This window comes from Primulina tabacum, chromosome 5, assembly GCF_025594145.1.
Source record: "Primulina tabacum isolate GXHZ01 chromosome 5, ASM2559414v2, whole genome shotgun sequence".
Classification (NCBI taxonomy): Eukaryota; Viridiplantae; Streptophyta; class Magnoliopsida; order Lamiales; family Gesneriaceae; genus Primulina; species Primulina tabacum.
Window position 1 is genome coordinate 14,148,689 of NC_134554.1, and position 17,352 is coordinate 14,166,040.

General features: G+C 32.1%; 1 protein-coding gene and 1 non-coding gene across 2 annotated transcripts; one reads left to right on the forward strand and one right to left on the reverse strand.

Moving 5' to 3' along the window:
* Nucleotides 1-7,402: 7,402 nt before the first annotated feature.
* TRNAS-GCU (transfer RNA serine (anticodon GCU)) lies at nucleotides 7,403-7,484 on the reverse strand. The gene has a single exon. It is a non-coding gene; the product is annotated as a tRNA-Ser (tRNA).
* Nucleotides 7,485-14,693: 7,209 nt separating this feature from the next.
* LOC142546875 (VQ motif-containing protein 25-like) lies at nucleotides 14,694-17,042 on the forward strand. Its single transcript, XM_075654839.1, has one exon. The coding sequence runs from the start codon at nucleotides 15,646-15,648 to the stop codon at nucleotides 16,114-16,116; it is 471 nt and encodes a 156-aa protein (XP_075510954.1). The 5' UTR covers nucleotides 14,694-15,645; the 3' UTR covers nucleotides 16,117-17,042.
* Nucleotides 17,043-17,352: the final 310 nt, after the last annotated feature.

Consider the following 17,352-nt stretch of genomic DNA (forward strand, 5'->3'; position numbering starts at 1 on the left):
TAACTACGTGGAACTAAAATTGTCGAAAAATAAAAGATTTTTGGCTATACTATCATGCCATAACGAAATCTAAATAAACATTATATATTCATTATCATGACATGAAGAAGGTCACAAGATAATTGAGTCGATACAATGTCAACTCTCATGCATACTTCTACTTTTCCAAAATAGACAATATTTGTTTTTTCAAGTGAAAAATTCCTTGTGTAGAGGTTGAAAAATGCGTAACATGCTTCTCAACAGCTCAAAAAACAAAAAGCAGAATAAGTATATGTTTGAAAATTATGTTTTAATATATTTAACAGCTAGCTTATTTTAATATATAATAAAAAAATTTCTAAATTTAAGACCATTTATGTTTTATTCGTACACTGTCAAACGTCAAAATCTGATTTCGCCTCTCATAAATTTTTTTTATATAGAAAAAAATAAAGAAATTCATCGTGAATTAAATTTATGGGATGGAAGGAAAAGCAAGAAACCTAGAATAACAACGGAAACTATAGTTCTTTTTTTCAAATTACATTTGGTAACAAAATTCATGTTAGAACATACGTGTTCATCCATCCGATGAGAGTTTGTTAAGTTAGGTATGCCTATGGTAATTTAATAACAAATTTTACAGCAAAAATTAAAATAGGGACAATTTTCGTTTTTGGTCAGAAAAAGACTAAAATTACAAATAAAACAAATATATATAACCGTTAGTTCGATTGAAATTTGATAACATATAAAACTAAAATCGCAAACAAATAAATATAAAAAAGTTTCAGCACCTAAAGGCGTCTTACGGGAGAAGTTATAAAGTTTTATAGGCATCAAACTGGACTCTTTTTGGGGAACAAAATAGTTGTGTGATCTCTTCCGTTTCTTTTGCCTTTGTTAAAGCGTAAACCTTTGCGTGAAAGGAATCGACAAAACTGCAAACTTAATTTTGCTTATTTGAGACCGTCAAGATTACACCAACTTGTAGGGAAGAATTTTTAATTATCAACAAATTAGAAACACGATCAATCATCGAATGTCAAATCTTGGCTGGGATTTGAAATGATGGGTGAGATGTGTAGATTTCAAAATACGTTGACTGTCATTTGAAATTAATCGAATGTCTCGAATTCAAGTACTCCTAAATTAGCTCAGCAGTTGAGGATACGAGCTAGAGTAACCACATCTGGTTCAACCCCTTCCACGAACTTCTTTCTAAATACACTCGAGGCTAGCTTCTTTATACTCACCAAATTTAAAAATGCATTACCAATTAACACATCAGATTTTACGCAAAAATGATACCGTTTTCGAGAAACATGAATAAATTACTATCATTTGCTGTATCAATCTCTTTGTATTCTATGTTATAGGAAAACAAATTTTATGCAAAAATGATACTGCGTTTTTTATTATGAGTTTTCCTTTATCATAAAACAGAGCATCGTGAGTTGAATTTATTGTCCATTATTTTTTATTATTATTATTATTATTATTATTATTGTTATTCTTTGTGTTTGACGTCGAGATTTTCCCAACATGTCTTATTTGTCCGGCCCGGAGATTTTCTTACGAACTTTAGTCGTTTTGTTGGGCTTCTGGCAAGATAATGCTGACCTTATCAATTACTCCAACTTTCCAACATTTGTTCCACATCTTAAAAATGAAAGATTTAAAATGAGTTTATAATGGCTTACAACTGACTTCTATAGCAACTTGGATTAATCATTTTCATAAAGCGAGAACGAATACGAAGTAGTTGCTATAGGAGCCCATTGTGCAGTCACGCAACCGCGGGCCCGGGCTCGGGGCGTGACATGAGTTGTCCCCTGCTCTTTTGTTCCGTCGAAGTATCTAGTTGTATAGTAGTATATTTTCATTCACTACTTTCGACATTCGTCTTATAAAAATCTTGCTTAGTTGAATCGTGAGATCTATACATTTTGTGTGTCCGGGCAAATGTTTCATTAATTGTCTCCTCTTGTGCCTTGAGAGGACGGACCCAAATATTTTCAACTTTATTTTTGGAATAACGATAATAAGTTCTGTGATAGAATGTTTGTTGTTGATGATTTAGATGTTGATGAAGATATACCGTGTTGTTGTTGATGGATATATTAAAGGTTAACTTGTACAGCTTTGCTTCTAAAAAGGATAAATCGGTATCCTATGACTAGAGGCCTGAGGAGAAAATGTCTGTTGATCATAGTTGTTATAATTCTCACCATGTGTTTCACCAACAACCACCCAGGCAAAATAGAAAACATTCGAACAGAGCATCACATCAACGACAACATCACTAGAGGCAAAATCACTACTTATTTTAGGGATAACAGATAACGATGGATGTACTCTCACAATGTAAATATGAAGGAAGAGAGGTTCGCCTTGATGCAAGCCTCTTTTCCCATCAAAATATCCATAGAATTTGACCATTGATCATAATAGAATAGGATGTTGTAGTCACGCATGCCATAATCCATTCAATGAACCAACAAGGAAAATTCAAACAAGTCAACACATCCATCAAAAAATCCCAGTCAACTGTGTCATAAGCTTTCTGTAAGTCCACTTTCAACGTGCCTCTCTTGCGAGCATATTTCCTTAACAACTCTTGTGCGATATGGATATTGTCCACAATAGAATGATCTTCAATAAGAGCCGCCTATGCCCCATCAACAAGCTCGCCCATCACATTTGTCAGCCTACTAACAAATATTTTGAAATGATCTCGTAGAAAACTGTGGAACAAGAGATTGGTCGATACTCATGGACCGAGGATCCACCCGCCGATTTTGGAACTAGCGCAATAACAACATGATTCCATTGTTTCAATAATTTATCAGTGGAAGATAACTCACAGACTGCTGAAACCGCATCATTTTTAATGATGCACCATGATCTTTTGAAGAATAACGATCCAAAAATTTGAATTTTCAAGTAAACTTATTGTTATAAATTTTTCACTCTCTCCACGGTCTATCAGTTTATGATAATCTCTATTAATTTAATACGTTAAAGATGCTTATTGTGATGCACTTAAACGTCCTTTAATGTGTCATATCTATTTCATTTCTATGGATTGAATTATCTTATTTTTATTTAATTAATCACAAATCATATTTTCCAGGAGAAATGATTGTAATGAATAAGTTCGTTCATGAACTCAACCAAAAATAGGAAAAGTAAACTTTATATGAATGTAGAAGCCAAATGTGTATATGAGATGAAATTATTTAATTAATTTCCAAACCATTTTCGTCACTTAATTTTAATTATTGACTTTGGCCCATAATCCGCGTGCTTTCCTACCAATCTCCACGCACTTTCGGCTCTAAGCTATTCTTTGTTATCACCATTATTATTAGTTTAGTGAATCACCACACTAGTTCTGTCGAGATTATAAAATTAATGTGGTATATATATATATATATATATATATATATATATATATTCTCATAAGTGAAGCAATAATATATGTATAGCTGTTTAAATGTGTATTTTTTTAAAATAAAAATTATTATACGTGAAGTTTAAAATTTTCAAGCGACGCAACTTCAGCAACTTGACAAAAATTCCCGGAAAATCACTCATGTTATTATTGCTCTCGTTCATGTAAGTTTAAACCAGCACTTTGTTTGGTCTAGTTGAGTTAAAAGAGTAATTAAGAGATGCAATAAATAAAAAAGTTTAAAATTAGGTTGGAAGAGTGACATTACTTATTTTATTGCAAAATATGGATTAAAAAAAAAACAAATATTCCTAGTCCGTGCTCATAATGGGTTCGACCCTATTCGAGTTCCGATTAATTTGGATTCAATGTTGAAAAAACACTTCAAAAAATTTCAATTTTACTGTAAATTTTGTTTCAATATCTTCAGATGGAACTTACATTTTTTTAAAAAAGTATATTTGACTTGAAGCTCAATTGACGCCGGTGTATGTAAGCATAAGCAAAAAATATTCTTGACGAAAAGCAAAGAGATACAGCTTATAATTAAGTACAAGATAACGATCGAAGCTTACTCAATTTTCCACAATAGATGTATAAAAGTAACATGGGCATGTGGAACCCCGTTTTCTTCCGGCGTCATTTGGAACTTCATAGTATCAAAATTAATATGGGTCGACTTTTATTTCTTCTTTTTCTTTGTTTTAAAGGAATTTTATTTCTTTTTACTCCAATTAATTAATTACCAATTTCGTATTTGAAACTAAAAAAATTATGTAAAAAATAGGTGAATATTATATCATTGATACTCACATAAATGTACACAGAAAGATATATAATAAATGGATAATATAATTTGATTCATGGCTAGTTGTCTATAGGTGTGAATCTGCTTACACCTGTAATCCAACTCCACTTAATTAATTTAATTAATAATTTAACTTTGATACTATTATATCTGTGTTGTATCAAATTTAAAGCAAATGTGAGGGCCGCCCATCTCTAAGCTTTTCAATAATTAATTACACTCTGGCATAGATGCATGCTTAAAAATAAATAAATATACGTAGAAGGGGTCGCCAATGACCTAAATATATCTCCCCTAACGTGAGGAAAAAAATCGTTTTTTATAAAGATAAGTAAGAGTTTGTTATCAGTTTTGAATTTGATTGTGATATATCATTCTAAATTGACAATCTTGGTGTTAAATGATGTATAAGTCATCCACAATAATTTTTTAAAATTTTTTTGTTTACTATTATGCCAAGACAAAAACTTGTGTGAGACGGTCTCACGGGTCGTATTTTGTAAGAATGATATCTTATTTGGGTCATTTATGAAACATTATTAATTTTTATGTAAGAGTATTACTTTTTATTGTAAATATCGGTAGGGTTGACATGTCTCACAAATAAAGTCTTGTAAGACCGTCTTACAAGAGACCTACTCTTATGCCAAATATAAGTTCATGGATAAAGTTATATATCCATCACCATGATCTTTCTTAAACTATACAGAAATAACTTTTCCAAGCAACAACCACCCTACATTTCGTCATAGGGCCGGGGGCCGTCTCTAGCAATTTTCGTATCCCAAAAGTTCAAAACTCTGGCCTAAGACAATATTATATGTTGATTCGTGTCTTATTTTGATTATGTTTTTCAAGACAGTAATTTATTTTTAAAAAAAAATTCAGAATCCTTCGATTTAAACTCTACATAAAACTCTCATCTCGTTCCATTCAAGCAAAATTATATTCAATTTTTATAATTCTTACTTATTATATATCATGCCTGTCAAAACTAATACAATATGCAAGACGTACGTAGAATATAATAAACCATATATGTACCTAAAAGATCCACATGCTTTCTATATAAATCATATATATTCACCATACACTCTGCCAAATCTTAATTTGCTCCATCTCAAAATGCAGTCCAAAAACCTCAACAATTATCAGATGAACTATATGTCGGACACTTACAGTTCATCTCCTCAATCCAATCTACCTTTACATTTACTGCTTTTCCTCCTCATCGTCATCATGTTCTTCGGTATTACTTCATACATCAACTCCTTCTTCGAAGGATTGTTCGATCAAATAAAGCTGGTTTTGATAGTGTCGCCACTGCTGTTTTTATTGGTTCTGCACTTGAACTCAACCTTCCAAAGTTCCCTCGTCTACGTGACCAGACTAAACCAAGATTCTGGTCAAGGAGGCAGCAGCACGCCGTGGGGAGTGGGGCTGCTGATGGTGCTTCTTTTCTTCTTGATTTCCTACTAGTCTGCTTTAATTCCACTTCGTTTAGTTAGTGCATGTTGTTTTGGTTCGAAAATTTTAATTTGTACAACATCATGTATTCATGTGCCATGATGAACTATGTTTATATATACTTTGTCTTAATGAAATATGTAATTATTTTCTTTTGCAACGAAACAATTTTCGGCTTTAGATTTTAAATTGAAGGTATTTAACTAGTATATGAACAAACTATTCTATCTTATAAAAGCATCTACATGGATTGAAAAATCATTAAAGTTAAATGTTCAAACTAAGTTTTAAAAACCCTCGACGGTGTAATTGTGATATCCTTGTCCCACATCTTAAAAATTAAAGATTTAAAATGAGTTTATAATGGGCTTACAATGGACTTTTATAGCAACGTCTTAAGTTAATCATTTTCGTAAAGCGACAATGAATACGAAGTAGTTGCTATAGGGGCCCATTGTGCAGTCACGCAGATGCGGGCTCGGGCTCGGGCTCGGGACTGTGACAGAATGGTATCAAGACCCGGTCACCAGCAAGAAAACCGAGAAATAAGTGCTATGCGGGGCAAAGTTCTACGTGCATCTCTTGAACCTGCGTGGCAAAGTGCTACATGACGGGAGCCACTTCTTGAACCTGTAGGAGCCACCTCTAGATTCTCGGCGCTGGTGGATCGAGTTGTCAGGCCGGGACGAGGACGTCGCGTTTCTGAAGGATGGGTGTTTGTGATACCCTTGTCTCACATCTTAAAAATTAAAGATTTAAAATGAGTTTATAATGAGCTTACAATGAACTTTTATAGCAACTTGAGTTAATAATTTTTATAAAACGAGGACGAATACGAAGAAATTGCTATAGGGACACATTATACAGTAACGCAGGTGCGAGCCCGTGCTCTGGGCGTGACAGTAATTGAGAGTTTTCAAATCCACCCCATATAAGTAAATTTGAAAGAAAAGAAATGGAATAAAGTTATTTTGTTGACTATTAATTTTGACGGGCTTACTAGTGAACGGGTGGCCCAACCCAGTAGAATCTTGGCCCATGTTTTATGTTGGCCAGGCCTCCTCCTGAGCCCGCATCAAGCTTGTCCAGACGAGTTGGCATGCCTATACATGTCACTAGAAATTCAAAACAGAGTGAAAAATCATTTTGGTGCATCAACAGTTGAAAATCGGATGTAGACATATCATTAGAATTTTAAAATAAATAAAATCGCTCCAGAAATTTAATTTCTATCCATAAGTTTAGAGTTTCATTTCCAATTTGTATTTTTATATCATTTTAATTTTAATTTTAATTAGCAGTGGCATAATTGTAACACCCGAGAGTATGAGAATAAGTATATGGGTTATGTTTGTATTTGTGTAGAAAAGTTCATCCATATTCATAAATATATAAAAAAAAATGTTATAATAATAATAACATAAAATAAATAAATACTAAAAATGACAAGTAATAGATATATATTAGGAAAATGTTATTGATTTCCGATCATTTATGAGCTACATTAATTAAATAAATGAATGATTATTAATAAGCCTAGACAAGGATCATAATCTACTGGACAATGTGTCTTTGGCCTGAAAAGTGAGTTTTAAGCTTAAATAAATGGTATATTTACTGCGGTGTAACTTTCGTTTGACAGATGAATATTATTTTGTAATTTTCAGCGGAAGAAAAAAAACAATCTGCGTCGCCTGAGAGATTCGAACTCTCGCGGGGAAACCCCATGTACTTAGCAGGCACACGCCTTAACCACTCGGCCAAAGCGACTACTTGGAATTATGCTTAAATAATAACTATTTTATAATATGTTAATAGTCATATTAGAAAACTGATTACATATATATAATTATCTGTGATTCAGTTATTTATTACCAAAAAGCTAATTTTATATTAAAATCATGTATGGTAATAAAAAAATTCCATTGTTTAGCTACGAAGATTCTAGTTACGAATATTTTGAAATGTCTTCACAATCTTTAAATTTGTTGAGGAGAATAAATGCGTTTATTTGTTTATGGGATGATATATATCGGTTTGATTAGCAATAAAGACGGTTGAATTTTATTAGCGATCCCGATGCGTTATTTATTAAGTTAATTTCATCTTCTTAGTTTGTCATTATTTAAGTTAATTAATTCAGAAATAAACATACATTAATTTATTATTCTTATTTAAAAGGTCAATCTAATTAGCGACCATAGTTTGAAATTGGTAAACAAAAAATAAAGAGTAGGTCTCTTGTGAGACGGTCTCACAAATCTTTATCTATGAGATGAGTCAACCCTATCGATATTCAGCATAAAAAGTAATATTATTTCATGGATGACCCAAATAAGAGATCTGTCTCACAAAATACGACTCATGAGACCGCCTCATACACATTTTTGCCAAAATTAAAATATATAATTTTTTAGAAAAGTAAATGGTTTAACATCAAATTTAATAACTTTGGTCTCAGATTAGATATCCATTTTTTTATTCGTTCTATAATTTTGGAGCAATATTGGGTGACTCGAGAACTACACTCTCCTATTTTGGAAAGGATTAGAGGGATGAAAAACAAAGTATTTGTCATTTGCTGGGAGACCAGCATCGACACAAATATGATACGAGTGCAATTCCCAGTTTACGCCATGCAAACCACTCCTATTCCTATGGAGTTTTGTTCTAAGATTGAGCAAATCATTAGTAATTTCTTATGGGGAGGAAAGAGTGGCGAACGAATTAAAAGTCATCTTGGTAAGTTGGAACAACGTCATTAAATCTAAAGCAGAAGGTGGCCTGAGGATTAGATCCATTCATGATATGAATATAGCTTTTTTGGCAAAGCTTGGTAGAGGATGGTGAAAGAAAAGGATTTTTTATGGGCTCCAAGTTCTTGTTGGTGATTACTTACGTACGACATGAACAAGATTAGCATTAAGAGGGGCTCTGCCGACATATGGCATAGGATTGCTAGAGCTGCGCCTCTCTTGAAGAAGGGTTCCAGAAAATAGTTGTCAATGAGGTGGACCTCTGGGAATGAGTCGTTATATGAATTCCTGCTCAAGGATATTAGTTTGATAGAGATGCACCATACAATATTCGAATATTGGAGGATTGGAGAAGATTGGGATTGGAACAAACTGTCTGGTCTTCTCCCATCACAAATTCAAGATAAAATTGCAGCAGTGATTTTGAGAGAAGACGTGACCTGCTCTGATAATATTTGTTGGGAGTTCATAAATGGGAAATTTCTCAATTCGATCAGCGTATTACTTAGCTATTAAAAGTATAGGGTGCACGGTGGATGGCGACTGGAAGAGAATGCTTCAACAAAAACACAAACATTAAAGAATATATAGTTTGTCAGTGTTTTAGCAGATCCTAGATAAGCCCCAATGAAGAGAGTTTTCACAAATTGCTAATTTGAACATTTTCTTCTATATTACCTAAGTCGCGCATACATGATTGTATATTATGTCCTGTGACAAAAAAATACATAAAACGTCCGATTATATAAATACACTCTCCATCTCACACATAAAATTTGTTCATAAAGTCATGCGGCCTATATAGCACAAATAAGGTGCCACTATTAATACAAAAAGCTTAAAATTTAAAAACATATATGTGGAAAAAATTTGTGTGAGATGGTCTCATGGGTCGTATTTTGTGAGACGGATCTTTTATTTGGGTCATTCATGAAAAAGTATTAATTTTATGCTAAGAGTATTACTTTTTATTGTGAATATCGGTAGGGTTACTCGTCTCACATATAAAGATTCGTAAAATAATCTCACAAAAGACATGCTCTATATATAAAACCATTCGAATGACATAAATTTATTTAAATTTATGTTTTTAATTTCTAATAATTTAAACTAAATATTACGACCTCTCATTCTTTTGTTCTCATGCATTAGCCGCCACTCTGAGGGTATGTGCAACGTAAATTTATAAAGAAACAAATATTTGTTGATTAATTACATACATTTGCCTTTCACATTTTATAAAATTTCCACCATTTTCACATGCTTTATCTATCTAGTCTATTCTTCATTTTTTGCCTGCATGCTATACTGCTGTACTAGCATTTTTTTTCGAATTTAAAATTTCCAAATTGTGTAACTTTAAAATTTTGGTATGACTTTCCTGTATCTATGACATATCAAAAAATCAAATACTCAAAATAAACAACATATGATCTCAATAAACACAACAACATAAACAAGTGTCGTTCAGGCACAATCATGAACAAAAAATATCATAAAAACGAAAGTTTCGATAATAATATAATATAATCCTCCAAATATATATAGTATCTGATATATAACAGCACTACGCATTACCTAAATACAACTTAGCACACCCTCAAGAAGCTATGATACTTCCTGATGCTTCCTCTCAAGCAACTTAAGTCGAACTATATGTATTGTCTGTCTTGTCCAGATACAAAAGACATTATGACAGTCCCCCTGATCTCGAGGGACATAAACCACAGTACGAGATATCAAGAAACCACGATGTATGACAAAGATATGTAATAATGTCATGATTGAATAGGTGCAAGATATTAGGATATCAAGATTCAAATGATCAGTATCAACAATCATACATAATATGTTCAAGCTACACGACTCAATACATGAATGAAAAATCTGGTCCCGTGGGGTAGTTTTTTTAATCAAAAAATGAAATAAAATTTGTGTTGCTTTCATACATTATTCGCCACTCCAATTTTGTTTTTTTCATTATTATGGGTCCAATGTATATTTATTGATTCATTGATCTCATGTATATTTTTTCTGATTTATTCTATAACCATATAAATTTTACATTTAAACGGAAGTATTGCTTATAAATGGTGTGTTCCAAATTCCAATCATTTTTTTTTAATTTATGTAGCTGTTCAATTCAATGAATACGTGTCTCATTCATACATCTAATTATATAGATCATTATCTTAAAAAAAAAATTATATATGATAATTAATTTATCCATAAAACCGCATGGTCAAACGTTTTGGTAGATTTAAACTTGACAAATATCAACATGCCTGTGTATCGGATTTGACCCATGGCGGATGTTTCCATCGTAAAAAAAAATGATACTTTTTAAAAATAAATATCTATTTCTTTTTTTTTTTTAAAGAATTCATTCCTTTTGAAAAGCAAGTATATATTAATCACCTTCCATTTTTTTATTTTATTTTTAAAGAATTAGTCCCATGTCAATGTCCTGGGAAGCTTCGTTACAACCAGTACTGTCATTCTCCGAAACGAAATTTTATTTATCCGTAATAATTTATTATAATAATTTTCGCGTGCAAGAAACGTGATTATAATTTAAACTATTAATTATTGGGAGAAATGAATATTAATTAATTAATCATTGACGATCACGTGTGAAGTTTTGATATTTATGAATACATCCGACTCCTAAAATTCCAGGAAACACTCGTTCCAAAATCTAAGTCAAAGAGGTCGCCAGATTCTTGCACCCCACCCTCTCTTTCCCATCTATAAATTCCCTCACATTATCATATCGTCTCCATAAATTCAAATAAAAACATAAAAATTATTCAAAGAAACTTTAATTCAATAATAATGGAGTTGGATCTAGGCAGCATACTGTTGAAGGTGGCGCTGTTCATTCTTGTTCAAGCTCTTGTTTATTTGATTCTAACTCAGTCTTCCAATGTTTTCTCCAAGACCCAGAGAACACATAGCTTCAAGCCCGCTCGTTCTCTCAGCATCCGCCGCTGGGCCGCCTCTCTCGCGGATATTCCCGCCGGCAGCGAGTCGTCCCCGTCCACAGGGGGTGGGTGATTCATTGACCGGAAATTAGAAGCTTAAAGATATATGATTCGTATAGTGGCCGATTGTGAATATTCTCACTTTTTATTTTTAGAAAAAAAAAAGATTATGAATCATGTATTAAGTCATTATGATCTTTTGGATATTGTATCGGTTTCCTCGTTTTTTTTAAAAAAAATATTTTTAATATACATAATGTTGAAAATGATTTGTACAATTATACTCATAAAAAAAGATGGCGAGCAGCCATCAGTTTAATTTTTATTTTTAGTTTTGATTTCTTATTCATTCTTGATATTCTTTTGTATTAGCGACACTATTTTGAACATAGATAGATGCTAGATATTGTTTGTCTTAAACTGCAAGTGTTTAAAATTTTATATATTTACGTTATTTTAAAAAATTATAAAGTGATAATGTTCCAAAATAATTTGTTGAACTGTTAAGAAAAAGAATAAGTCTTTTGTGGATGGTCTCACGAATCTTTATCTGTGAGACATGTCAATTCTACCGATATTCACAACAAAAAGTAATATTCTAAACATAAAAAATAATATTTTTCATGGATAACTCAAATAAGATATATATCTTACAAAATATGGTTCGTGAGACCGTCTCACACAAGTTTTTGCATAAGAAAAAATAAAATCATTGTAATATGTATTTCTAGATTGAATCTAAATTAATAAAATTAACAAGCCCAAATTATTATTCTTTATTTTTTCTCTTGTTATTTCACTTTCTGGCGAACTCAATATTTTTTCGAAAATCTACGATCTTATCTTATTTCTATTTGGCATGTTATCAATGCAAAAGTGCACATATTGTCTCTATCAGTACCATTTGTTGACATTATTGTAGGTGTCTTTCTAATGATCACGTACGTAACAATTTTGCAACATGTAGACTTACCATTTGCTCATTAGGTACGTGACAGAGCAATATGAAAATTGATATTCTATCGATGATTAAACAAAGAGGATAACTTAGATCATTTATACATGGGTAAAAACTTGTGTGAGATAATATCGCGGATCATATTTATGAGACGAATCTCTTATTTGGAACATCCATGAAAAATATTATTTTTTATGCTAAGAGTATTATTTTTTATTGTAAATATCGATAGGTTTGACCGGTCTCACAGATAATATTCACTCACGTTTACTTCCTACTGACAATGGGAATTTATTTTATAATTTAAAATTTTTTCTAGAATTTAGATAAAAATATTACTGGGAAAATATATATATTTAAAAAAATAAAAAATTTATTTTTATTAAATATTTCAAAGGGCCGCGGTCTGAACCCCGGGTCCTCAAAATGTTTTATCGGGCTGGGGTTTGAAACGTGGCTCGGCTCCTTTTGAATTATTTAAAATAATTAAAATTTTAAAATTAACAACAGCGAATAATTAATTGAATAATGTGAAAAAATTAAAATAATTATTATGTAGAAAGTTAAAGCGTTTAAAATTTAAAAATTAAACATAATCATCAAAATAAACGGGTCACACAGATATGAGGATTAAACATTAAAATTAACCAAGAAGTGTGAAAACGTGATGGGAGATCAGGATAACGTGAAAAACTTTTTTTAAAAAAATAGATCTATAACTAATTTAGGGATATAATATTCTGCCTTGCTGTACCCTTACCTACTTATTTATGGTAAAACATAATCAGTAGACTAAATAAATCCACGTCATGTGCAAACTGACATGTTATCTTTACGACATTATCCTAATTATACGTTTAGATATCGTTTGACTCGCTATATTTTTTATCTATATTTTTATCCTATCTAATATCATGTTTGATGCACCATATTATTTATTCATTTACTAGTCATTTATCTTACATCAATCAAATCATTAAATTGAAATTACAATATTACTCTTATTCAATAATATTATAAATATTTTATCAATATTTTCAAAAGGACAAAAAAATGAAAGAATATAGTGATATTCCAAATTTTACAATATGGTATGTAAATCAATAAAAAAAATCTTAAGATACAGTTGACGAGATGAATTTGAAATTCATGGATTTCAATTAGTTTTATTTTTTATAATAAAACAATATATCAAATCTTAACTTCATATCTTATTTATTTATACATTAGTAATATAAATTAAAATAGATTTCAAATGATATCATTACATAATATATTTGAAATTCATCTACATTAACATAAAATATTATATAAATTTAAAGTTTATGATCTTATTTATCTGAACAATAAAAATATAATTGAAACCCGTGAATTTGAAATCTATCAAAATTAATTAAAATGACCTATCAATCGAAGCATGTTGCACAAAAAAAAAACTATAAAAAGAGACAGAGCCTTCGCGTAAACGGCTACTTGCTTTTGGCAAGGCGTCATCAATTGGACATCAGCAACAGATCGATCCTTCATCAATTACATTGGTATCTGGTGATATTCAGGAAGCATAGAATTTGGTTTCACAAAAACATTAATAATTGAAGAAAATAATATAGTGTATTATTGAGAAGCTTGGTTTCTTATTTTATTGAATGTTTAGAAGTGGAGAGCCATTTCAACTCATCCATGGTTTTTATATATATAATAAAAAATGCATAAAAACGTAATCATTTCCCAAATAGAATAAATTTAGTGTATCAACTTGCCCAAATGTTGTGGTACATTTCTTGGTATCAAACCTTATTTTATCCCTACACAAAACTCCATCTTATGACATGAATATTGTCGAGGAAATTAAACACATTAAACTAATGAACAAACTTAACAATATAGTCATCGGCTATAACTCTTGTTTTGAAACTGGTGGAGCGCATACGTTCGAGACAGAACATGGTCCATTGTTACTCGACAGTTGTAGAAATTTATACAACCACCAGCCACGGTTACCTAACCCGACCCAAATCCTAAGATCCCATCCGGATGGCTAGCACACATAAAACCAAGCCATGGTTCATCATGTTCATCGAACTTCACTTGGTCTGACTAGATTATCACCTTTTCGGGTCAGATGAATTCCCATAACTCTTCTTTAATCCATATCGATGTTAAGAGGTTACATTAGACATGAGGACAAGCGATAACTAGATCTATTTGGATGCTTTCAAGATTTCTCCCCTTTTTAAGTGTAACCAAGACATTTCGCATTATTTTTGGACCCTCCAAAAAAAACATGCAAGAGACAAAAACTAAAGAATAAATCGTGGTTGTTATAAATGTCAACGCGGTAAATATCAAGTATCAACAAGAAACGTGGAGACAACCACCCCATACTCTTTCAAAAAAGCCTAGTTTGAATAAACAAAACAAAACTGAACAATCTAATATTTAAGTCAATGATTAAAATACGAGCAAGTTTAGGTAAATTGCTATGTTCAGGAAGATGACAACCATGCTTTCACATTGCTTATGTACTCGAAAATATCATTGACTTGATAAAAAAATGGAAAAAAGAAAAGGAAAATATCATTGACTTCTGTGGAACAGACTCTCTAAGGATTTAGGTTCATGAATATGTACAACAAGGTCTCCAAGTTCTCAAGAATCACAATATCACGTCGCAAATAAAATAAAACAAGGACGATTAAGAGCGGGGAGAAAGAATGTAGGCTTGCTGTGTGTGTGTGTGTGTCTCTATATATATATATATATATATATATATATATATATATATCCCGTACAGATGATGGAATAATTACTTTAAGAAAATCATTGACTAATTTAATCGGTTCTTTGCAAGTAAACTATACCGCGTGAATCATCAACATGAAGTTTTTAAATGGGTACAACATTTGAAATTGCATTGGTTGATAAGGTATTATAATGATAAAAAAAATTATTTTGTGGTCACCATCGTGGATATGTACGGTGATATAAAACTAGACTTGTTAGCCCGTCGAAGAAGAACGTATCTGATCATCATTGCCAAAAGGCCAAACATATTTTTTCCACCCTTATTGTGCACTTTCCCCATATCCAACTAGGCAACTCAAGTTGTTACAAGTTCTATGGTATAAATACAATCAAAGGTAGGTAATATATCTACTACACACCAGCATCTATGTATATATCCCTTCATCTCCGGCACAAAAACAAACTTCACTAACAACCTTGAAGATAACATGAAGTCGCACCCGTGTAGCACAAGTTTAGTACCGGCTAAGTTGGCCTTGCACAATGATTCCCACACAATCTCTAAACTCAAGCCCAAAATACGTATAATTCACATCGTTGCACCGGAAATTATAAAGACAGATGTTCAAAATTTCAGAGAGCTAGTTCAGAGACTTACAGGCAAACCCGAGGAAAGAAAAGAAAGCGAGCAGAAAGTGAATGACTTTCCATCCACAGCATTTCCCTCAAAGATATGTGGAAGAAAGCCAAGAAAGAACATGAAACTAGCAAGTGTACCTGCATTGCAAATGAAACATCTAATAAAGGAGAGTGAAGAAATAATTTGGGGTGAGAATCCAAGTGCACTTTTGGGTTTTCTTGGAGACGTAGATGGGTTTATTCATGATGTGAATGGGTTTCCTCTCCTTCCATTCAGGTCTTCTCAAATCAATACATTTGGTGAGATTCCACTTTTCTAGTTGAAAACTCATACCGTCTCTTCAGAGATACGTAAGATTCTATCTTGAGTTTGTGTGCAGAAAAGGGAAGTTCTATATATTTCATTCATTCATTTTCTACTTCTTTAGAGTAAGAACGGATTGTTCTGTTTGTGCTTAGCCGTCAAGCAAACATACCTTGGCTCTTCATTTCTCATGTTGTGAGCTGATGTATTTGGATTTAAACAAAGGTTTTTGGTATTTGGTATGATCTGATAAAATTTGGAACGGCTTTCTCGTTTTGTGAGTTAACTGGACTGCTAAAAGGACTGAGCAGGTGGCTATCACACGAGGGACCTAGAGGCCACAGATATCAAAATCATTCTTAATCACTAGTACTGAGGATGTTCTATCTGGAAGTCTTAGATGCGGTTGATCCATCAAAAATGGAATCGGGTATTTCCCATGGCACATGTTTTCACCACCATGGATGGACTCCAAATGGTCCCAGAGATTGGTTTTGTATGTTTGGCTCAGAACGGTATAGATTTGACCAGTTAACATGTAATGCTAAAAGGTCCAAAGATCATCTTTAGATTGAATAGAAAATCCATGTGATTCATGAAGTTTTTAGCTAATTTGTTTGGCAGTAGTGCTGGTCGTGTAATTTATAATTTTATATTAACAAAGAGATCAAGTGTATGCTCGGTTGTGTTTATACAGTTCTCCATACTAGGTAAAAAAAATTCATTCATGTAAAAAAAAATTTGCTTCTAAAGTACAATATCACCAACGGAAGCCTATTTTTGTGATTTAGCATTTTGGTCATGTCAACTAGACTAAGGTGGCTTCTCTAAGCCACTTGCACTTGATACAAAGAAAAAAGATTTCCACTTGCTGTATACATCACCTGTATATTCATCGTCCTGTATCATGAACATATTCACCCAACTAATTAAATAAAAGGAAAGTTACCGTCAAAGTCTGAAACTCTCAAAAGTAAGCTCCCATCGAGGCGACCTTGCAGTCTTCCCGCAAAATTACAAGATCAAATAAAATAAATTTTGTTAGTAACTAATTAGTGAGGCGAATCTTTTTAGGGTGTACAGTTAACTCTTTAAAATAAAGCATGGTAAGGGTTATATAGAGAAAATCTCACCTAAACCAGGTATCAAATATGGAAAAAACCACAAGAGTTATACTAAACAAAATACATATATAGACACAATATGATATCGTAATGAAGTAGATGTAAACTAACAATCACTGCACTTCGTA